A 21,882-nucleotide genomic window follows, 5' to 3' on the forward strand; every position below is an offset into this window, starting at 1 on the left:
TGAGGTTGTTGATGATAAATATCTAGCAACATCGCCCCCACCGCAACTGGACCTGGTCTGCATTATATGTTGCAACTTTTTGTTGCTGAGACAAACTACCGATATATTTAAACCAGCCTTAGGTGGTATTGAGATATCACAGTCAAGTCAGCTACAATGAAATCAGCCAAGCCTGCCGCTCTCGTTATTGGCGCCTCTCGTGGTATAGGTCGCCAGATAGCGATCGATCTTGCTCGAAATGGCTACGCAGGTATATCTATCAGCTCTTCTCTCGATGCACATACTCTCAACAAACCATTCAATTTGAAATTGCTGCCTGGCCTTCCATATAAAAAAAATGTAGAAAAGAACAAGACCCATGGAGTGCAGCCCAGCTAACGTCATTGACTCCCATTCCTCCAGTAATGCTCTCCGCCAAAACGACCTCAGACCCGAGCCAAACAACTCCCTTTCCCCCCGACCCCAACTCCTCCTCATCTACCATCAACACCGTCGAGCGCGAGATTCACATCTCCGGCGGCACTGCCGCCTCCATCGCCGCCGACGTGCGCGACTCGCAGCAAATTCAAAACGCAGTGGCCGAGACCCTGCGTGTCTTTGGACGGCTGGACGTCCTCGTCTACAACTCCGGGGCGATCTGGTGGTCCTCCGTGGAGGGTACACCCCTGAAAAAGTTCAAGCTGATGCAGCAGGTCAATCCCGAGGGACTGTATGCAAGTGTACAGGCGGCGTTGCCTGCGTTTGAGAAGAATGGATGGAAGGGGCGGATTGTGGTGGTATGTCCGCCGATTTATTCAAGGTTTTTCCGAGGAAAGACGGGGTATGCTATGGGTGAGTCTTGGTCTTCTTTCTTTCTCTTTGCGGGATGCCGCGGAGATCTCGAGCGCAGGAGCTTGGAAAGGTCATTTTGTGGAATGCGAGTCTCACAATGGAGACTGCGTGGCGTGAACAGGCAAAGTCGGAATGAGCGTGTTGGTCAAGGGTCTCGGTATGGATTTTGTTCGACAGCAGAGGACTGAAATGGCGATTACTGGGATATGGCCTGCCGTGGTAAGTATACTGGCGCCATGCCATGATCTCGGACAATATCATGTTCAGCGAGAACACCGGCTCATACAAGCACGCCTAACTTTCGTCTAGGCAATCGAGTCCGCGGCCACCGAGTTTAACAATTCCGACGACAAATCGTACAAGAATGACCTGCGTAAACCGGTACGCCCAAAGACCAAGGGAATGACTGACATGTGCCATGGAAATAGACGCTGAATTCATTTGGCAGACCATCTTCTCGGATGCAATCTTAGCCATGCTTCGTGCTCCCCCGGCACGAGTGAACGGCCTTCTAGACACCGACGAAGACTTTCTCCGGGAAGAATGCGGGGTGACCGATTTCTCCAAGTACGCGGTGATCCCTGGATCCACGCCTCGGCGGATCATGCCAGCAAAGTTCCCCACTTTGGAGGTTGCGGAGCAAGATGACGAGGGCAAGAGGATGGATAGTGCAAAGACACGGGCCGCTAAGATATAGAGATGGCAAAAGGCCGCGCGAACATGAGCGAGAAATTCTACGTTGAAGCTGGCAAATGCAAGTTCAAATTGACTCTAATTACAGAATTTTTTTTGCCTTGGTTGCAGACAGGAAAGAGTTTCCGAATTCGATATGCAGTCGATCTCATTAAAACAAAAGTAAATGAAAGCAGCGCTCAACGCCCATGCCAAGTAAATGAGAGAAGATGACAAAGTATCCAAGCCTTTGGCCCTAACATCACGGCCAGTACCAAGTGAAAGTCAAGATCGTGGGGGGAAATGTGGAAAATGGTGGGTTCCGCTCTGGATGAGAAGCACCGTGGTCGTTCAATTATAGGATCTGATCCCTTACAGGAGAACCGCAAAGCCAGCTGCAATACCAGCAACCAGGACGCCCAGCCCGTAGAACTGGCTGATCTCGCCCATCTGTCCTCGGGCAGCTCCTCCGGTAGCTTCTTGCGTCTGAGCAGCGCCGCTGCCCGTGGAGGCAGTGCTACTGCCGGTGGCGGTCATGGAGGCGGTCGAGGTGGAAGCAGTGGTGGTCACGTTGACCCGAATAGGGTCTTGAGCACCGCAGGGGTGGGCGGTGCGGCACTCGGACTGACAAGCGCTGTCAGAGCAGGCCTTCACACATTGTTCGTTGGCCTCAGTACAGATGAAGTACGGCATGGTCTGGGAGTACTGGGAGGAATTGGGGGAGATGTTGTTGCTGCAGATGCAGTGGTAATCGAGGGTTTTCTACAGTTCGAAGAAGAATCATTAGTCTGGGGTTGACGGATCCAAGAAAGAATTCAAGTGGGGAACGCACCGGCTCGCAGTCATTGGCGATGGGTTTGCCAGTTGAGAGCTGGAGGCACAGCAGAGGGCACAAAGACTTTTGTTGGTCACACCAATACTCTAAGGTGACGTTAGAAAATGTTTCCAGAGACTTGAGGAGGATGAAGTGGAGGAGCACACTTCACAATGCTGTTACTTACTGCGAGTCTTGAGGTCCACGGTGTTTGGGTCGATAGACCCGGTGCTTTGGCTGCTCACCAAGGCAGTGGTCGACGCCAAAACCAGCAACAGATTTGAAAGCATTTTGAGAGATGGAGAGAGAATTGGAGCCTTGAAAGATTGCAATGATGTGATGAGGAGGTCCTGGTGGGCGTAGGTCTTTTGAAAGGACTAGAGAAAAAAGCTAAGATGTCAGTTGCCATGACATGGTGCGGAGGCGTTGCGTTTGCATGTCATTCACAGGCGAGCCTCGCATGGGTGCCGGGTTTGTCAAAGCCCAGATCGGGCGGCAGGTGGAATGTAGGGAGCAGGGAAGGGATCTGACAGACAGAGTCGAGACCACGCCGACGAAGACTTACCGTGAAAGCCAGGAATTCTGGGGTGTTGTTTTGGGAATTTCCAACAGGAGGTGGAAGAAGCAGAAAAAGTGAGGAGCAAAGCCAAGAGCAACGCCGGTTGAATGCAGGAGGGAAGCTCGGTAGCGACCGACTGAGTGTGGAGTCGAGTGGGAATATGAGATGTAAGATAGGGGAGGATCAGACAGAGGAGCAGATCGGACGAGCAGAGTTGTGGAAAGGGACTTTCACGGGGAAAAGTGGAGGAGACGAGGATTAAAAGCAAGGAGTGGAGTCAAATGGATTGATCGATCACGAGGCCATCGCCGAAGTCTGTCTGGCCATCAGGGAGCAGTGGTGTACAGGCTTGGCCAAACTGGGTTTCACTGAAGAGTGTGATAAAGCTCAAGACAACAGTATGTTTGTATGGCGAATACGACGAGCATTGCTCGAATGGTCCTAAATATAAAACCTCCGTGATTAATACTTTCTAGGTCCCTCCTGCAACTGTAGATTAAAGCCACGGAGCTGGACGGTGGTTTGTCGACCCGAATCTTTTTTTTTCCGTCTCTGCGCTTGAATGGATCATGAGCTCGATTCACCAATCAAGGCTGTCAAAGTGAATCAAAGTTTCCTAATCGAAGCTAGGCAAGTCACTAGCGCGGTGAAGTGTGGAGCATGGCACCATTTTTCCCAGCTACACTTACCGACTGACTTGGTCGGTCAACCAGAGATCGAAGTTGCTCCAACGGTTACGATTGGAAGACTGCGCCATCTGTGCGTGGAAGCCTTGATCTCCACCAATACAGACCAAGGGAATTGGCTTGCACTGAGTAACAAAGTCTTCCCGAGAGCCCATCGGGGGTCTTTTTTTTTGTTGACATTTGCCCCTAATGGGCAATTAAGTGGCTAGTGGGAGCCAGCTCCGAGGGTCTAACCTAAAGGGGCACTGAGGCAATGCCGATCCGGGGATCTCGGCTGCCGAGCAGACCTGGACTCCATCGACCAGAGAACGCTGGGTTCCAAATTGATTACTCAAATCAACCCAGTCAGGGACTGGGACCTTCCATGGGAGATTGACTTTCGAGCAGCATACCCCCTTTTCCCGGATTGCACACATGATGCATAAAGCACTGTAGTGCACACGCATCGTATGTCTCTAAAGTTGCACAGCTTTTCATGTACAGCCAAATGTCGGCGGACAATTGCTTCAAGTGGCACTACAACTGAGGGGCTGGCTAGTCCAGTCTGACAGCTGCAGCTGGACCAAATAAGAAAATTAGTCTGCACTTCCACAATTCTGTGTGGTGCCCGCCACTCGGCCCGTCTGACGAAGGTGACTTGATTTGGGCATGCGATAAGGAATGTCTCACGGACAGGTTCTGCGCACAGTCTTGTGGACCGTAGACTCTAGCGGGTAGCGACCACGATGGGGTATGCGAACCAGATTGAGACTAGGCGGAGGAGACCGATCAGAGGTCCGGCGGGGGGCCCAGCGTTGGGCAAGTGGCGACCATCGGTATCTCTCCCACCATCTTGATTCATACCAGATCGATGTTTCGAGGTACACTATTTACAGAAAGCTAGAACATTCGAGATTCGGGTAGACAGACCGGGGAGAAGAGGAGTCAAGAATCCGGTTACCGAAACAGGAAAGACACAGTGGAGTTGGAGGAACTTTCAAGGCAAGCATGTTGCTCCGCAGGAATAAAGTTGGTTGACTATGCGGAGAATGAAACCAACCAATCAGAGGACTCACTTGAAGCATTCCTGCGTACAGATGCAGGTTAGCGACAGTTCACCTCGCAGTGCAGCCTGAACGCAGAACACGATGAGTATGCGATGTGATTATCTTCGGAGAATCATGGATCATTCATCAAGTACAACTCTATATCTGAAATCTGGTAAGGGATCTAACGATAGCCCTTTTTCTCCAATCATCAACATGATCGTTATGATAGCGACATTGAAAGGCGTTATCATCCGACTTTCAGGTCATGCGGAAGGGTTGTTATCTTATCGAGGACCACGCCAGTTCTCAGCCATCGTCCAGAAGAACGTCTGTTACGCGCTCGACGCATTTGCTGACAGCGAAAACATTCAGCCTTGCCAAGAAAAATTATGTGCCTTATTCAGCTACAATTTCCAGTATACGTTACTTGCAAGTACCACCGATAAGGCTGAAGGGCACTGCAAATGTGATCGATTGGCTGTGAGCGCTTGGATGCCCGTGGCTGTGCTGGCGCAGTCTTCTTGAAACTTCCCATCCACAATATCCTCGTGGGCTTTCCAACTAGATACATCTCTGACCTGAACAGCGAATATTCTCAAAAAAATAGATAACACACGGTATATGCCCTCGGAGCTGTGGTGCCCACTGACAGGCAGCCATTGCGTTCTACTGGGCTGTATCCCGGATTGTTGGCCGCCAACGTGCATCTCCATCCGCCCCCATACTCTTACGAGGGCATGTTATCCAGTTCATTCAGTTGGCTGATGAGCTTTGTTACCTCAAGCCTGGTGCATCAAAGACATTTTTCTTTTTTGCACAAGACAGAAGCAGCAGCCTAGAGTGCTCAGCCTCCAGCATCCTGCCGCAGTCTCATGTAGCCTTGAGGCCATTCTGGGGGTTAAAAAGGCCTTGCGAAAGACATGTAAATCATTCTGAAAGGGAAAAATCTTCAACTTAACATTCTTCAGACCTTCTCTCCCTCAAGATATCGAAGAGCACCTTATTTTCCATTTCAAGATGGCCCCAGCGGAAGACCTTAGCGAGAAAATGCAAAACATCAACCTGGATGACAGAAATGCCATACCAGAGCTCATCTTCCATCCTCGGCACGGTAGTATTCACGAGACATCCTTGGACACGATTCCCCGATACCTGTTCCGCGTGGTATCCCCTCGATCGAATGGCATGACAAACGTAAACTTGGCGCTTTCAAACATGGCACGTGAACAAGACATCAGGGAGAATTTACCGGAGCACGACATCTTCTACAACTTTCACGACAGTGAGGTCCAAGCTCGCAACGCAATTATCGTGAATGCTCACTTGAATGAATGGCGGAACGTCCACAGCCAAGATAATTTTGTCTCCTGGACGAGTTCGCTGCTTTTTGCCATCCAGTACATCTATTATCGGCACTTGTGGACAGAGGACCGGTCTGACCTTGCGGACATCAAGTTGTTTATCATTGACACGACTCGATTCACAAGGGGCACGTTTATACGTGACCTTGATCTGATTGGCTCTTTCTCCAAATTCAATGACAGCCTGCGGAGATTTCAAAGACTGCGCCGTGGAAACAAATATTACTTTGGGGAGTATCTCTCTCAAGGCAGATTGAGTATCGAAGGAAAATGCCAAATGATCTCCGCAGATGTTTTGTTTGAGCAGCATCGACTTCAACGTCTGCAACCTCATTTTCATGACCCAAACCTGATGAGACCCTCCTACAACCCCGAATGGGCCAATGCCGTCGTACGCCTGCGAGAAAGAATCTGGGCTCAACATGTCATAGTTTTGGAGACTGAGATGAATAGCCGGCTCGCAGCGATGCGTGAGATTATAGACCACTTTGACGATGGTTGGAAAGCCCCCATGGCCATCTACTTTGTCGCGCTGCTCGGTTATCCGAAAGTTGCTACGGTTCCTGGTGAGGGCGGAGGCATGATGGGGTTGAAAGCATTTGGTGTCGACCTCTTCTCAGGTCGGTAGCTGATACTCAAATTGCTTGAAATTATTTAACGCACAAGAAATACATGGAAAGTGACGGGGAAGAGCAAATGGCTGACTATCTCGAAGATCTTGATCACAACCAGGAACGTCCGCAATTCGAGACTCAAATAGTCGCGCCACAGACCATGCCCGAGCTGGTGAAAGTTGACAAACTTTTCCAGATCTGGAAATGTATGAGCAAGCTGAAGGTCACATATGGTGAGTTTCGACCTGGGAAGAGGCCTGCGGTTCGTGGAATTGGCTCACAGATGTTTCCAGATGAACTGATGCAAGCCATTGAGCGGGGTGGGAACCCCTGATGAAACTTGTTTCCCATGAGAGAAAGGTGCCTGGCCTTTGTGATGGGAACTCCAGACTCGCAGGAGATGAGTTGGAGTATTCGGGGTAAAATTTTCCACGAGATTAGTTTCGAAGGAGTTTCGTCAAGATGTAGCGCGATTAATGGAGGACCGAAGGGAGACACTAGGCTTGGCAGACAATGAACTCGACTGTTTTAAAGAAGGACAATGCATTTGTTCATTTGCCGTGGAACTTGGGAGAATGACCCTAGTCGAGCATAGTACAAGGACTTGTGGCCTTCATTACACTACATGATCCGCGACTGCACAGCCGAATCCTTAATTCCTATACAATGCAATCAACAACGAAGGCCTGTATGCCGGAGCGAGCTCGGTCATTCCTCCTCACAGATGACGTCATGAGATGCTGGTGAGCGCATGTCGGCTTACCTAAGACATCTCCGCAATCTCGCCAGCACCCCAACTCCATCTCCGACCTGAGGTCTGATGCTGTCTTCAGTATCAAGCTAAACAGCTGTATCTTGTCTGTTGTACACATCCAACGGCGTGGACCGAATTCAACGTGAACATAAGGTAAGCCCAGCCGTGACTCAAGTTCCAGTCCGAACAACAATCATTAGCGGAAGCTCTCTACCTACGCTTTTGATCGGACTTACCCGGTGCACCTACCGAGCGCCGATTCTATTCTTGTCGCGCTCCCCCGCACTGGACCCAACCTTTCCGCATGAGACATACATGCAAGCACTACGTTGATCGGGTGGATGCAAAGTTCAGCTAAAGTTACACTGACGAGAAAGTGCAAATCCGCCGCTCAGACCACCGGTTGGAAAGACGGATCCTCTTGGAGGAATCCACTTTTGACCGAACCGAGGTCCTGCACCACTGAACTGGAGGGGAGAGACATTGAAACCTTGACTGATCGAACAACCGCTGACCTTGGACTGATCTCTCTTTCTAGCCAAGGAATTCATACTCGGAGCAATTGGAAAGGGCAGAAGAGGATCTCCACCACCTAGTCTCTGGTTTCACCATCTTCATGGATGGAGTCTGTGATTGAGGAGACCGCCCCGACACCGGCACCGGCCGTTTTGCCCAAGCCCGTGTCAAAGCTCTCCTCCGCAAACTCCGACGGTATCCACGACGGTCAAGTCGACACGACTTTGCCGGCAGGAGGAAAAGGAAACGAGGGTGACGACACCATAACTTACGATCATGATCACACCTCCAACCACAATGACCAAGACAACGGCAGCGCGTCAATTACGACCACCAATGGCCACCTCGAACATGTAGGCCCGGCTCCCCTCGACAGTCCTGCATCAAGCTGCAAGTCTCGACCTGTATCTAGCATTGTTCCGCCCTTCTGGCAGCGCCATGAGCGGTCGGTCTCCCGAGCATCGCTGAGCTCGCTTGCTCAAAGCAGGATCATCCGGTTAGAAGATCATACTGCAGATCCCAACTCCGAGACAAGTCGGGGTTTATGGGCGAAGAGCGTGGCCATCACGGATCATGTTGTGGTCCAAGGGAAGAGCGGCGTCGGGTCATACGTGGTCTGGAACTGCACAATTCAGACTCTCGATGTAAGATGAATGTTGACGAGCGGGATGAAAGGATCACAACAAGTTCACTTTACTAACGTCCTTCACCTCACTAGGGCGGTCCGATAGTCGTTCGCATGAGGTACGTTTGAATCGGCCTCGATGAATCAATGTTCCTGTCATCAGCCAGAGCTACCCACCTCTACCACCCTTCTCTCTTTTTTTTTCTTCTTCTTTTTTCCCCCCTGTTGTCACTTTCCATGCTCCATACGCACGCTCACGCCTCCATGTTCATGATCAGATATTCTGAATTCGACGATCTCCGCCAAAGACTCGAATCTGCATTTCCCCACGCCCGAAATGCCCTGCCGGCGCTTCCACCAAAGAGTGTGCTATGTGCGTTATCTCAAGCCATCGCCAGAAAAAAACAATGTCTCGGAACTCTCCAAAGTTCTACTCAAAAACCGACAGAGCGTGTAGACTGACCTGAACTTTTTCCTCGCCGTAGTCAAATTCCGCCCCAAATTCCTCGAAAACAGACGTGTCGGGCTAGAATATTTCCTCAAGTACGTCCCATCCAAATCGTCTCCTTTCATATCCTGCCATTCTGAGACCAAAAAACAAAAAAAAAACAACAACAAAAAAACCTGGAATGCCCCGAGACCCGTCAGTGCTAACAGTTGCCTCCATGTACTTTTAGTTGTGTCCTACTCAACCCGGAGTTCTCAAGTTCACCTATCGTCAAAGGTTTCCTCTTTGGTCGATCTTCATAAGTCAAAGCAGACGAGATACGAGTCGGACAACGTGTAACCTCGCATCAGGGACAATCACGGTTATCTAAATATTATCCTGCTCAGATGGCATTGGTCAACCGGGCTCAATCTAAATTGGCCTATGATTTGATTTTCACGCAAGAGCGGTTATTTTCTCGTCTCAACTTTTCTTTTCCTCTTAATTTGTTGGTGTACCCCGGTTTTGGACAGGATATCATACTTGGCGTTCTGTCTCTTGGTTCATCTTGTGATACTTTTGCTCTTTCTTTACTATTTCATCTTTCTTGTCATCTCTTAATATCCACCTCTTGACGAGCGCTGTTCTCTGGACCGGATCACCTTTCCTTCTCACTCTCTACTTTTATTTTTTTTTCTCCTAATTTTTGTCTCTCTCGTTCCTTTTTCTCAACCCCACGACGTGTCCGAATACTAAAATCATAGTGAGACGTGTAAGAATGCTAATGCGAAATCATTCATCCATCCATTTTGAACTGAGTCGGGTCTCGATACCTCTACTAGACCTATCTCATATCATTAAACGCCATAAGTCTTAGGCACCTACCTCGTTCCATCGGAGAAGAAGGGGTAATAACATACCGTAGCAGCAGTACTTGCATCAGCTCCCCAAAAGTGAAAAATTTCAAGAATTCTCCATGACGAGCACTATAGAACAAACTACTAGAACTACTACTACAACTACTATTACTTTACCAATCATATGCCAATCAAAATCAAGGAGGAAAAAAAAAACATCAAAAAAGAGATAAGCGTATTGAATCAAAGGAAAGCCGAGCCATTTTGAGAAATCAATCCATGAAAATAATATTCTTTTAATAAGAAATCAGAAAATAAGAGAACGGACGAAATAATAGAAAAAGAAAAAGAAAAACCCAAAACCAAAACTAAAAAAAAACGGGGTATCGGTTCAGTCAGACTTGATGAAAAGACAAGATGAGCCGAGTGCTGCCCGTTCATTCAGAAAGATAAAAAAAGAATCAAACACCAAAACACCCAGCAGGGGAAAACTCCACCAACTGTCATCAATGTGATGATATCTTTGAAAAAAACACCAAAAAATCCAGCATATGCATCTGAAGAGAGCAAAAACCCTTGCCTCACTTGAAGTACGGACGCGCAACGCAATGCCAATCTAAAGCCAGGAAGAACGCGGGAAAAAAAATAAGAATGAAAAGAGCAAAGTGCGAGTGACGGGGAGAAGGAACCACGGGTTCGCATCCGTTGACCAAAGAAGAAAAATGGAGAACATAAACTTCCCAAAGAGAAATCAGATAGAATATGGAAACGAGAAAAAGAAAACAGCCAGGATATGATGAGTCTTAAAAGTCGTGTGATCGTTAAAGCGAAAAACCAGAACAGAAAGGGAAAAAATAGTAAAAAGAAGGGGGACAATATTAATAACAGGGAAAGTTGTCGAGTGAGACAAAGGAGTGGTCGACAAATTGTCGACCAAGTCAAAAGGATGACATAGTCGGAGAGAAGGGTCATTCGAGCGAGCTTCTCATCGGCGGTGTGAGGGTATTGCTTTTTTGTTCTTTTCCGATTGGATCCAGAATCAGAACACTTCATGTCTTTGCGGGCGAGGAGAATTTCAGAAAGACTCTGAATGACAGTCATGACGAGACCTGCGGAGTCTGTGTCCGATTCTCCTTCTCACTCCCCTCGTCACCATTCTTGTTCGTAGTACACCGAGACATCCAGGATTTCATATCCGCAGTGAGAACCTTTTTCAGGCTGATATTCGCCATGTGAATCATCCCCAAGAATTGCCGCGGACCCGGCATACCTCCCGGGAACACCAGATACAGCCCGCAGTCCTGCTCCGCATCGGGTCGGAACTTGTCATTGTATGCCTTTTTCCCTTGAATCGGCAGTCTCTGGAATGTATGTCCGTACAAGGTCCGCGTGAGACGGGCCAAGGGTCGCGACATCCCCGTGACATCTTCCGGGACCAGAGCATGCGAAGGCTCGAATCCGAAACCCAAGTACGAAACTCCCGCACGGTGCAGCAAGGCCATGGTCGAGACAATGAGCAGATCACTGATGCCCTTTGGGGCGCCGGGAGCCGCAATGCAGGGGTCGACGTGGTAGCCTCCCTCGCCCAGACGGCGAAGGGCAGCGAACCCGTTGATTTTCCCATCAGGCCCGCGGCTGTAGATAAAGGTCATCAGGGAAGGAAGGGCGAATGGGTCGTACACCGTGATGAAGGCTTGCGGCCCCCCCGAGGCATTTCGTTCTGCGCGCCACGAGTCGTAGATCCTCACCAGCTCTGTTTGTAGCTGGGCATCAGTCCCATGCACAGCAGGCGCATACACCCCCAATCGAACCCCCCCCTTGTCGGGATTGAGGAGCTGACGGTTTTGAACAGCGATGCGTTTCCCACTGCGCTCCATGAGAACCTCATTGGTCTGCGGATTCAGAACACGCTCGGTTCCGAAACGAATGGTGGTCCATCCCTGGGGTTGCGCAATCTCCTTGACAAAGGCGGCACTGGCTCCCATGAAAGCAATGCCCCATTTATGTTGGCGACGATAGACGGCGAAATCGGCCAGCAACGACAGGATCATGCGCGGCTCGCAGAGAGGGTCACCTCCCACAATGGCCACTTTGTTGCGGACCTTGAACGAAAGGGCCCCGGTGCGGCTCTGATTGACAAAAAAGCGATAACTGGGATCCAGAATCCCCATGTTGGCGACTCGGCCGTACTGCGCGGTCAGGCGCTGGATCGTGGTCATCGTGGCGAAGTCATCGAGACAGAAGACGGCACCGGCCTCCCCGACCCGAGGAGGAGGACATTCATCTTCAAAGGACGATCGCGACTCGGAGGAGTCCGTGCTGGCTCGCTCGTCGCAAGGCTCTGATGGCGCGAGGGTCGATGCGGTGGAGATGTCGGTCTCTTGGGAGTGGAGGCCATCACTGGTACATGTGCGACTACTGCTGCCCCGCGAGCTTGGATACGAGGAGAGGGTGAAAGAAGCACTGAAGTCGTTGCGAAGATGATCAACCACTGATGCGCTGGATATGTGGATGCGAGTGGGGAGGTTTGAGGAGGCGGTGATGGTGTGCATCTGATCCGCCAGCGCTTCTCCCAGTTCCTCCACCAGAGTCGTCTTCTTCTTGTCTTTGGTGGCGGGGGCATTGCCACCGATGTTCTTGCGACCTTTTCGCCCCCGAGCCTTCTTCTCAGGCGCCGGTGTGATGGAGATGGTGGGACGCATTTTCGATTTGAGTATGTCGTCGGAGGAAGTGTCGATTGCGGATGAGAGAGTGGGTTGTGAGGAGGGCAGGATGGAGGCCATGATGGATGAGATCAAGTATGAAAGGCAAAAAGAAAAAAAAATCAAGATCAGAGTCACGAGTGACGAGGAGATGGTCACCGGAGAACCAAAGCACACAAGTCACGATGGGGTGTTGACCGACGGAGTCGACCCTGACTGGAAGGCAGGATGAACCGAATAAGTCAAAAAGAAAAAGAAAAGAATTGCGCTGGTAGAGTGTTTGGTGACCCCTGCAATGAATGCGTTGAATCTGGTTTGAGTGTGACTGCGAAAGTTGAATACGAGACGCTGAGTGCAGGAAGCTCGTGTTTTTAAAAAAGAGCAGAGCGCTGGAGCGCATGCCAATCAAAGTGTCCGACGCGAGGTAAATCCTGGAGCCTGAGAGCATCACCACCTTTGCAACCCACCCTTTGAGACTTCCGAAACCCGGCCGGCACTCTGAAGGGGACTACTCTTTTTGGGTGACCGATTCTGAAAATAAATCAAAGCATGAAAGGGACCTTTGGTCTCCACCTTGCCTGGACCTCTCATCGGTCCTCATCGGTCTTCATCGCTGGGAACTCCCAATGCAAGGCCCAAAGGGAAGGCGCTGCAGAAATGATGCCGCACGGCCTCATTCCACCAGATTTACTTGATCTACTTCATCTTCACTTGTACAGACTGCGACTGGCCAGCAGTACTCGTAACTGATGACGGTTAGTCCCTCCTGAGTACCAGGACCCGACTGTGTAGTACGCAGTCGGTACTGAGCAGGTAGCAGAGACAAGGTCCAACTTCCACAGAACATCTCGTCGCCCAGCTCGTCAATTCCCATCCACCGAATTCCCGGAGCCAAAAGAACTGCAAAAAATAATAATCATAAAGACAGAGGGTCTGCAACGGTTGCCTGGTAGATCACGGCGTCATTCTGACCTCGTTTCCGGCCGGATCATGGACAGATTCTGGTCACACTCCATTCTCGAGAGACTCGATAGGAAGACCTTGGCCTCCGCCCGGGAAGCCGAATCCGCTAGGCAGAGATATTCTTCGAGGCTGACTGCAGAGCGGGTGTGGATCATGATCCCATTTCTCGCATGAAGGAATCACCTTCGACCCGACCCAAAGGCGGAGTGGCCCTGGTCCCCTCGTCAGCCAATGAGAAGGCTGGACAGAAGAGCGTTGGTGAAGCGATCGCTGCCCGGGGTTGATCTGCAGGGTCAGGCCGATGTGGGGGGCTGAAGCTTCACTCTGCGTCTTTTGATTCTCTTCTTTCATTTTCTCTCTTTTTTTTTCAGAGAGATTTCCGAGTCGCTCTCTTTTCTCTCTACATGATGTCAGACAGAGTTCTTTGATCATGTCCGCGCATCCATAAATCGAGCAGAAACGATGTACATACGAGCACACATAGACAATCTAGACATCCCCGCGGTATTCCTGTCATTTTCTGCGCCCCTGAGACGTCAATGTCAAGCTCGGTCCTGCCCGCAAGTGAATTCCAGGATCGACCCGGACACTCCGACCTCTTGACAAGTCAACATCTTCCTCATGGCTTCTGGGGAATCCGCTCCGACCCAGCAGGCCTGAAACCTCAACCCTGAAATGAAAATGCTGGTGCCTGCGGGCCCACTGCCGAGTTTTTCAGGCACCCATCCGACTGCCGCCCATCTGTCACGCCACAGAGCGAGTCAGGGACGTACACCTGTTCGAGGATCCTTGATGTGTGTATGTGTATGAATCCGCTGTACTTCATCACGCAATCTGACTGATTGCAATTTTCCTCTTTACTTTCGTGGCTCCCCCCTTTTTGGTGTGGTATTTCTGGGGGGATTCCAGGGCCGATCACTGGCAATTTTTAAGATTCGGACAAGCCTCGTTAGTCCCGTCTTGGCAGTTTTTAAACTTTTTGCCGTTCCGAGGGCGATGGCCACCCGAGGTTGTTTACCGTGGAGATGTGCAGGGATAATGTGCAGTCTCAAAATGTAGATAACCGTTGAGAGGGGAGATGAACAAAAGAGAGTCCTTTAGAGATCGGTTGAACTTCAGCACACATTACACCCGGCCATCCACATCTGCTGGACCGGCAGCTAGTTAGGGCCAGACCATGCAACCTCCGGTAAAGCGTACAAGCGTCATGCCCCAACGAGACGCCCTAGAGCCATTCAGTCGGGGTTCAAGTCACATCCGTCACTACCTCAATGCCCCAGGACCGAGACTGCCTCTCTCTTCAAGGACAAGACCACCGGACATGCCGCGTGACTCTCCAGATTCTGACTTGCACCCTCGGCTTTTCTCGCCGCTGCTCGTGCGCTCGCCCAAGGCTCCCAACTCGCATGGGATGAGTATCGGCGAGAGGGCCATACGGTGTCCATGATCGTATTTGGTAGCGTGTCTCGTGACTCTCACTTGCATGGCGCTGTAGACTAAAGGGAGGAGGTCTCAGTCTTCCCTCCGCTCACAGCGGTGATACAAGAACCTCCTCCCTTCGCTGTCCTGAAATCCCTCAAATCACTCCTGTGATCGTAGACTGTTCAACATTCGATTGCTCAATTCCCGCATTTCCGTCCCCAGGGAGAACAAGGGGCGGAGCATGGATGCACTCGGTTCATGCCGCCGCAGGGGGCTTGCTGGCAAAAGTATCCACTTTCCGTCGCGCACCAGGTCCAGGCATCTCCATTCTCATCTAGCATGTTCAAACGGGTAAACGAGCGGACCGAGCAGGGGCCATAAAAGGAAAAAGATGGAGTCCGACCTCTAGTCTCTCGTCCCATATAGCCTCCGTCAACGCCTCGTCCCCGAGCTCCCCCAGGTTGGTCGGCGACCCACCCCCTGCATCGTCTGGATTGTGACACTCACCGAGGCATTGATGAGTTCAATAGCGCACAAATGCTTGGCCTACGCCAAGCTCATGGGATTTCGGACCAAAGTCGGCATTCATGCCCCGCCAGGCATCCGGGGGAAGAAAACCGATCGTCCTTGGAAATTGAAGAAAATCATCGCCTTCCCTTGCCGAGTGGAATATTGATAACTTCACGAGCGACTTTTTCCAAGAGTGCAGCCCTTTCAGTTTGTTTGCTCAAGTGATGAAGATGCTTGGCCGCCCGAGTATCTACCTCTCTCTCTGCCTCAATAACCCACCTTGATTGCTCAAACCAAGTCGCGTCTGGTATCGCCGGCAGATCGAATCCATGGCCTCTCCCTACTCAGTCTACCCCCCGCTCGAAAACCTCAGCCACATACCGCCAGTAGGTATTGCCACAACTCACTCTTTGACAAACTAAACGATGGGTCGACCAGTCAACTCTGACTCCACTGCCATCTCACCTTCTTGTGTAGTTCAGAAGCGCCCAAAGAAAGTCAATCTCGGACCCGCCAGGCCAGTACATGGGGTCTCTGCATTCGGCGGGAATATGTCCTGTCAGCGGCTGCCAAGCTGATGGTTGCCTAAATGCTCGGAACGGAACCGCCGCTCCCACGAATTCCCCCAGCCCATCCAAAATCGACAGAGTCTTTGACGTAGACACCACGACACTAAGCTCAAGTCCAAGGGTCCAGCGGCCACAAGTCAAGAGCCAACAGGAATGGTCGTCCATCCTCGTCCGGGTGTGCGAAAAAGGCTGCCTAAATCTCATCCCCGCCAAACCACCACCACAGAGATATTGGAGAGACTGCCCGGGGCGATTCGGGATGGCTTGGCGCTAGCTCGGGCGCCACTGAAGGTTGGAACATAACCCTTGTAGGGCATGTCTTCTGCGAGATGGATGGAGAAATAACCGAAGACATGCGATTTGTCGGAAATGGGGGTCTTGAATCGTAAAGCTTGTCGGCCGGTTGATGCAGACCAAATCATCAATTCCGAGCAAGTGATGCCAGATTGACGTGTTTTCCATCCACTCTGAGCCCACCCAATCCAATCCCCTCACAGGCAGACTCGGACCGTGAAAGAATGGTGGCAGTGAGAAAGCACTGAGTGATCCCAGAAGGAGATGACTTGGGTCATCGGCCAGTGTCATACATCTAGACAGCAAAAGCTGTAGAAAATGAGTGTCTCGTGGGAGACAGTACACCAGTACGCAGAGCAGAGAGGATTTCAAGGTTGACTTTGAGTCTTCAATTGGACTCTTCGGTTGGCAGTCAAGGCGTACACTTACCCCCAGTGGCACATCACCTTCTCCGGGTCGATCTGGGTATGGTTCATCCCACCTCAGAAGGTCTTCACCGAGGGCATATTGCCAACAACAGCTCAATTATGCTCACGCTCACAGAGTTTGATATGGCTGAGTGCAGGGTGAGTCAATCTGCAGTGATACAAAAGAGCTCACCGGCAGGAAAGAAAAAGGGACAGAATTTGATTGTTTCCCTAACTAAGTACATTTGACGGATCTTGCCATGGGCATCATCTGTCGTGTTCAGGGGCGCGGAAGAATTCCAACTGACGAAACATCAGACAGGGGAGAAAGAAGTCAAAAAAGAGGCTTGTGCATCAGCTTCTAGCCCGAGAGATCAAAATAAGCTTCATCCACCCCAGCTGCTGACACTCGATGCTGTACTTGAGTTTGTCCTGACACAAGCACTGTAAACAGTGAGGTGATGCCTGTCCAAATAACTATGCAAGGAGTGCCAGATTGAGAATTTGAAAATGAAAAAGTGCGTTCAGCCCTAGGGGATGACTTCAAGGCACAAGTGAACCAGAAGCTTTGAACGACATGTCCATATGACCGTCTCAATGGATTTGTCCTGACGGGCAAACGGCTGTTTGCGTGACATCTGTTCAGAGAAGACAGCAAAAATTTGGAAAGTCGATGATGGGAAGAATAGAGTAGGAAGATCGAGGAAAAATGCCGCGGGGAAGGTCGACGTCGGAGGGATACTCGATACTGATCTCAGTGAATTTGTCCTGACGCGTGGAGCGACGTCCATGCGATGCCTGTTCAAAGAGAAAAGCAACGAATATATCATATCGTAGAGAAACGTGGCATCAAAAACTCGAAAGTGCGTAACCGGAAGCGAAGGGACGAGAAATCATTGCCCACATGCCCAAATCCTGTCTCGATGAATTTGTCCTGACGCATAGAATGATATCCACACGATGCCTGTTCGAAGAGAAAGAAAGGGGCGTATGGTGTCGAAGTGAATTGTGACGCGAGCGAGATTAATGTTGGAGACGGAAAACGGGAAGGTTACGGTGGTTGTCAATATACCCCATACCTATCTCAATGAATTTGTCCTGGCGCAGAGAATGATATCCAAGCGCTGCCTGTTCAAAGAGAGGAGCTAAGAGAATTGGAGGAGAATTGAAATCACAAGGGAAATGGGTATGCTTTGGGAACTCTGAATCTTCATCGCTGGATTTGTCCTGACACGCAGATTATGGTAGTCTCGTGACGCCTGTCCAAGGTAGAAATTCAAAAGCCCAATGGTTGACACTGAAGTCGGAGTTGATGCGCAGATTTTGGTGGTGCTGATGCTCGATGCTTCATTTGGATTTGTCCTGACACGTAGCCTCAGTAGCAACGTGATGCCTGTCCAAAGGAATATGCAAGAAGCGCCAGACTTAAAAGTTTGTTCAAAAAATTGCGCTCAGCCTGAAGGCATGAGTAAAGTGCTCGATAGGCCAAAAAAGGGCCGAGCGACATGTCACCAGAAAAATGGCCATAATCTTTGCATTTTTTCTGACACGTAAAGTTCGATGATTACTTTATGCCTGTTCAAAAAGAAAAGAAAGTTGTAGACGGTCGAGGTGCGTGACAGAAGCGTGAAAAATAGAGCGGATGTTCGAATTTGGTTGCCGGAATATCGAATGCCCCTCTCGATGAATTTGTCCTGACGCGTAGACTCACGTCTACACGACGCCTGTTCAAAGAGAGAGGCATGTGATATGGATGTCGTGGAAAATTCAGGCGATAGCGAAGAACGAGATGAGGGTGGGAAGCAGAATCGTTGTTGGAAGGTGGTGGTCGGAATACCAAATGCTTTTTTCAATGAATTTGTCCTGACGCGTGAATTTTCATCCACGCGATGCCTGTTCAAGGAGGAAAGCAGCTGGTATGGGTGTCGCGGATAATCAAGACGGCGGTGGTGGGCGATACGAGAACGAGAAAAAACGAAACGAGTATTCGTTGTTGAAGTTCGAAATAACATGTGCTCTTCTCAATGAATTTGTCCTGACGCGTGAATTTTCATCCACACGACGCCTGTTCAAGAAGAAGAGCAAAGATTGTCGATACCAAAGGAGTCGAGAGAAGGGGCCTAAGGAGCGAAGCGATGCGAAAAAAGAAAAAACAAACGGTGGTTGAGAGCGGTCGATGAGCCCAACTTCTGTCCTGATGAATTTGTCCTGACACACAATGTTACTTGTATGATGCCTGTTCAACAAGACAATCGAAGGGCGTTGATGTCGTGAGTGGGAGAAGAAAAAGCGATTGTAGAAGCGATGCGGAAATCGAGAGCAACGGACGGTGGTTGATAGTGGTCGGTACACCCAGTGTCTATCTTAATGAATTTGTCCTGGCACACAATGTTACTTGTGTGATGCCTGTTCAAAAAGAAGAGCGGAGGGTGTCGATGTCGTGGAGAAGGAGCGAGATAATGATCGTAGAGGCGAAGCGAGATTTAATGCGAGAAGAACGGACGGTGGTTGAAAGTGGCCGATACACCCAATGTTTTTCTCAATGAATTTGTCCTGACACACAATGTTCATTGCGTGATGCCTGTTCAATGAGGAAACAGAGGGCATAGTTGTCGAAAAGGATGCAGTGGCTGCTGGTCGTCAATCCACCCTGTCTGTCTCGATGAATTTGTCCTGACGCACAAATGGGTATTTGCACGATGCCTGTTCAAAGAGACGAGCAGAGAGGAAGACACGAAAGAACAAAAAACAAGATGCAAAAAAACAGAGCAAAAAAAAAACAAAACAAAACAAAAGAAAACGGCGTTGCTTGACAGAAACTGGAAACCAGTCTGACAAGCGTGGGTTTCTGATAGAGGGAAAGCGGAGTTGTCTGACAGGGACTGGAGGCCAGTTTGACAGGCGTAGGTTTCTGAGAAAAGGGGAAAGCGGAGTTGTCTGAAAGGGACTGGCGGCCAGTTTGACAGACGTGGGTTTCTGATAAGAAGACAACATTGATCGGAAGCCGATATGCTGTGGAAGAAGGGTGAAAGTGACGCAAGACCATGATTGTCCATCAACTTGTCAAGCGTGGGGAGTCTTTTGTAAAAGTACCTAATGGTCAAATCGTGTTGAGCATGTGTTATGTGTATGAGTGACTTACCACAATATAGTTGGTAGATAGAGGTTGGCAGATGTGACACAGGTCTAACACTTGTTAACATATCGATGATGTAACAAGTCATGAAGGATGATGATGAAGGATTATGGATGGTGATGATGGATGGTGATGATGGATGGTGATGATGGATGGTGATGATGGATGGTGATGATGGATGTTGATGATGGATGTTGATGATGGATGTTGATGATGAAGAGTGATCAAGTATCATGAAGACATACCTCATTGTAGAGAGTGGAAGTTGGTTTTGATTGTGAAAAGAGAGATGAAAAAGAGAAAAAGAAAAGGAGGGGAGCTGGGAAATTAGGGGATATTTATACCCTCCAAATGGCACTAGTGAGATGCGCTCCTTCCTCAGTTGAAGTTTGCGTGTCGCTTCACTTGATAGGTTTGTTAGCGAGAGAGTTTCGCGCTCCTGCCTACTCAGAATGTTTGCTTCACAAGATCAGAAACGTGATTCTACCCGCAAACAGGGTCAGCGATTGGTCCTCTTCCCTGGCGAGATCAGGGAGGTGATCCCTCTAAGTGAGACCAGTCAAACAATTCCATTCGTAAGTGAGATCAGCGACGTGATCTCACGGACAAGCGAGATAGGGCAAATGATCCTATCTACAAACAAGCACGAGCAGGTAATCCGATCTCACGGCCAAGCGAGATGAGCCAGGTTATTGTATCTATAGGCAGTATTAGGAACGTAATCTCACATGAAGGGCCAGGTAGTGAGACACAGCATCACGACGTGAGCGTAGGTGTTTGATGCTGTCACGACGACGCTCACGAGGCATGATGGTTTCTCTAATCTAGACTTCAAAACACGAGACTAATACCCAGTATAACATATCAAATACATGATCCACATATGTCATAGAGACGGGCGAGGAATATTGAGATCTCCATCATTAATTCCTCACCAGATCCAGCAGTGGTAAGCTCACCGGGCAACCCTGTCTCTAGCTCCACGCGCGCGATATGCTCGTGCCTTCCATGAGGGCAAGGAAGTCTCCTGATGAAAATCGATATGGAAGCACTTCAATATCTCTCGTCTCGCCAAAACAACAAGAAATCTGGAACCTGCTGTCAATTCTTCTTCCCACCTCATCTCATTGTATATGAGTACATTCATATCGGCTGCAGCTCGTGGCTTTTCGTAATGTAATTCCATTGGGGGCTTAGTTGATCTTGAGGCGCATGAAACAATAAGCAAAACTTACGACTTAGAGTCTTGGCTCATTATATATATACATACATGTTTGCTGCTTTAACACTGCTGATCATGGATCCTGCCTAATCAAGTAAAGATGAAGGGGGACATTATGCGTGGCAACGGTGGATATGGTAAAGGTCGAGAGAGACGTTAGATGAGACTTTGCTAGATGCTCATGCACAACCGCAATACCGAAAAACGAAATGTATATCGAAGATCAGGTGAAATGTCACATTAGAGGCTCGAAGTTGATGACATGGAGGACGTCGTGTCCTGGATACCGCTACACAGTTCTTTGACTGCTTGTGTTTCTTCCGTTGACTCTTAATTTGGTGTGGCCTAACAAGAAAACGCGGTTTTATATCAGTATAGATTCATCCATAGAGCCCGAGCGTTGCTCCTGCGAACTGCCTGAATGCCCGGCGTCTTCAGGGGCATGAATATACTTCCTTCGGAAGGAGTGACGTCGGGAAACGAGTTACGCTCGTCAATTTGACTCATCATTCTTGTCTTAAAGAGAGACGGAGGGCCCGAATTCTATGTCAAGTCAGGATTCCGAATAATTGAAAACAAAAATTGTCTAGGAAGAGACTTGGGAAAGAAGCTTAGGAAGAGGGCTCAGATACGGTCAAAACTCGGGGGTATTCGCGGCAAAGTTTCAGTAGCGCGAATTATTCTTTAAGCCTTGGAAGAAAGTGAAGAATCAGGCCAGACTTCGTCTTCTACCGAGGGCCATCGCGTGGAATTCAAACTATACAATACGTCTTGCTGGGTAATCAAATAAGAATTCTGTGCAGGGGGGGGGGGGGGGGTTGCAAGTTCTATGGAGACTCGGTGAGGAACGATGCAGCATTGACAAGTCACCTGACTGTTATAAGAGACATTTATTTTGCGTTGGATCGCGTCT

General features: G+C 49.6%; 7 protein-coding genes across 7 annotated transcripts; 4 read left to right on the forward strand and 3 right to left on the reverse strand.

The window, feature by feature from the left end:
- Nucleotides 1–156: 156 nt before the first annotated feature.
- On the forward strand, nucleotides 157–1,528 carry POX_h09664 (uncharacterized protein; the record flags this gene model as incomplete). Its single annotated transcript, XM_050118414.1, has 5 exons — nucleotides 157–250; nucleotides 403–831; nucleotides 953–1,050; nucleotides 1,141–1,212; nucleotides 1,280–1,528. 5 exons carry the CDS (start codon nucleotides 157–159, stop codon nucleotides 1,526–1,528), a joined length of 942 nt encoding a protein of 313 aa, XP_049965201.1.
- Nucleotides 1,529–1,875: 347 nt separating this feature from the next.
- Nucleotides 1,876–2,607, reverse strand: POX_h09665 (uncharacterized protein; the record flags this gene model as incomplete). The annotated part of the gene is made up of 3 exons (XM_050118415.1): nucleotides 1,876–2,265; nucleotides 2,336–2,424; nucleotides 2,505–2,607. 3 exons carry the CDS (start codon nucleotides 2,605–2,607, stop codon nucleotides 1,876–1,878), a joined length of 582 nt encoding a protein of 193 aa, XP_049965202.1.
- A 2,082-nt stretch (nucleotides 2,608–4,689) lies between these two features.
- Nucleotides 4,690–5,115, forward strand: POX_h09666 (uncharacterized protein; the record flags this gene model as incomplete). The annotated part of the gene is made up of 1 exon (XM_050118416.1): nucleotides 4,690–5,115. The coding sequence occupies one exon, from the start codon at nucleotides 4,690–4,692 to the stop codon at nucleotides 5,113–5,115; it is 426 nt and encodes a 141-aa protein (XP_049965203.1).
- Nucleotides 5,116–5,607: 492 nt separating this feature from the next.
- On the forward strand, nucleotides 5,608–6,899 carry POX_h09667 (uncharacterized protein; the record flags this gene model as incomplete). The annotated part of the gene is made up of 3 exons (XM_050118417.1): nucleotides 5,608–6,571; nucleotides 6,667–6,798; nucleotides 6,859–6,899. The coding sequence occupies 3 exons, from the start codon at nucleotides 5,608–5,610 to the stop codon at nucleotides 6,897–6,899; spliced, it is 1,137 nt and encodes a 378-aa protein (XP_049965204.1).
- A 1,040-nt stretch (nucleotides 6,900–7,939) lies between these two features.
- POX_h09668 (uncharacterized protein) lies at nucleotides 7,940–9,210 on the forward strand (the record flags this gene model as incomplete). Its single annotated transcript, XM_050118418.1, has 5 exons — nucleotides 7,940–8,479; nucleotides 8,554–8,579; nucleotides 8,739–8,833; nucleotides 8,946–9,003; nucleotides 9,138–9,210. 5 exons carry the CDS (start codon nucleotides 7,940–7,942, stop codon nucleotides 9,208–9,210), a joined length of 792 nt encoding a protein of 263 aa, XP_049965205.1.
- A 1,631-nt stretch (nucleotides 9,211–10,841) lies between these two features.
- Nucleotides 10,842–12,527, reverse strand: POX_h09669 (uncharacterized protein; the record flags this gene model as incomplete). Its single annotated transcript, XM_050118419.1, has 1 exon — nucleotides 10,842–12,527. One exon carries the CDS (start codon nucleotides 12,525–12,527, stop codon nucleotides 10,842–10,844), a length of 1,686 nt encoding a protein of 561 aa, XP_049965206.1.
- An 8,811-nt stretch (nucleotides 12,528–21,338) lies between these two features.
- Nucleotides 21,339–21,479, reverse strand: POX_h09671 (uncharacterized protein; the record flags this gene model as incomplete). The annotated part of the gene is made up of 1 exon (XM_050118420.1): nucleotides 21,339–21,479. One exon carries the CDS (start codon nucleotides 21,477–21,479, stop codon nucleotides 21,339–21,341), a length of 141 nt encoding a protein of 46 aa, XP_049965207.1.
- Nucleotides 21,480–21,882: the final 403 nt, after the last annotated feature.

The sequence above is a fragment of the Penicillium oxalicum genome, chromosome VIII (assembly GCF_001723175.1).
Source record: "Penicillium oxalicum strain HP7-1 chromosome VIII, whole genome shotgun sequence".
NCBI classification, from domain to species: Eukaryota; Fungi; Ascomycota; class Eurotiomycetes; order Eurotiales; family Aspergillaceae; genus Penicillium; species Penicillium oxalicum.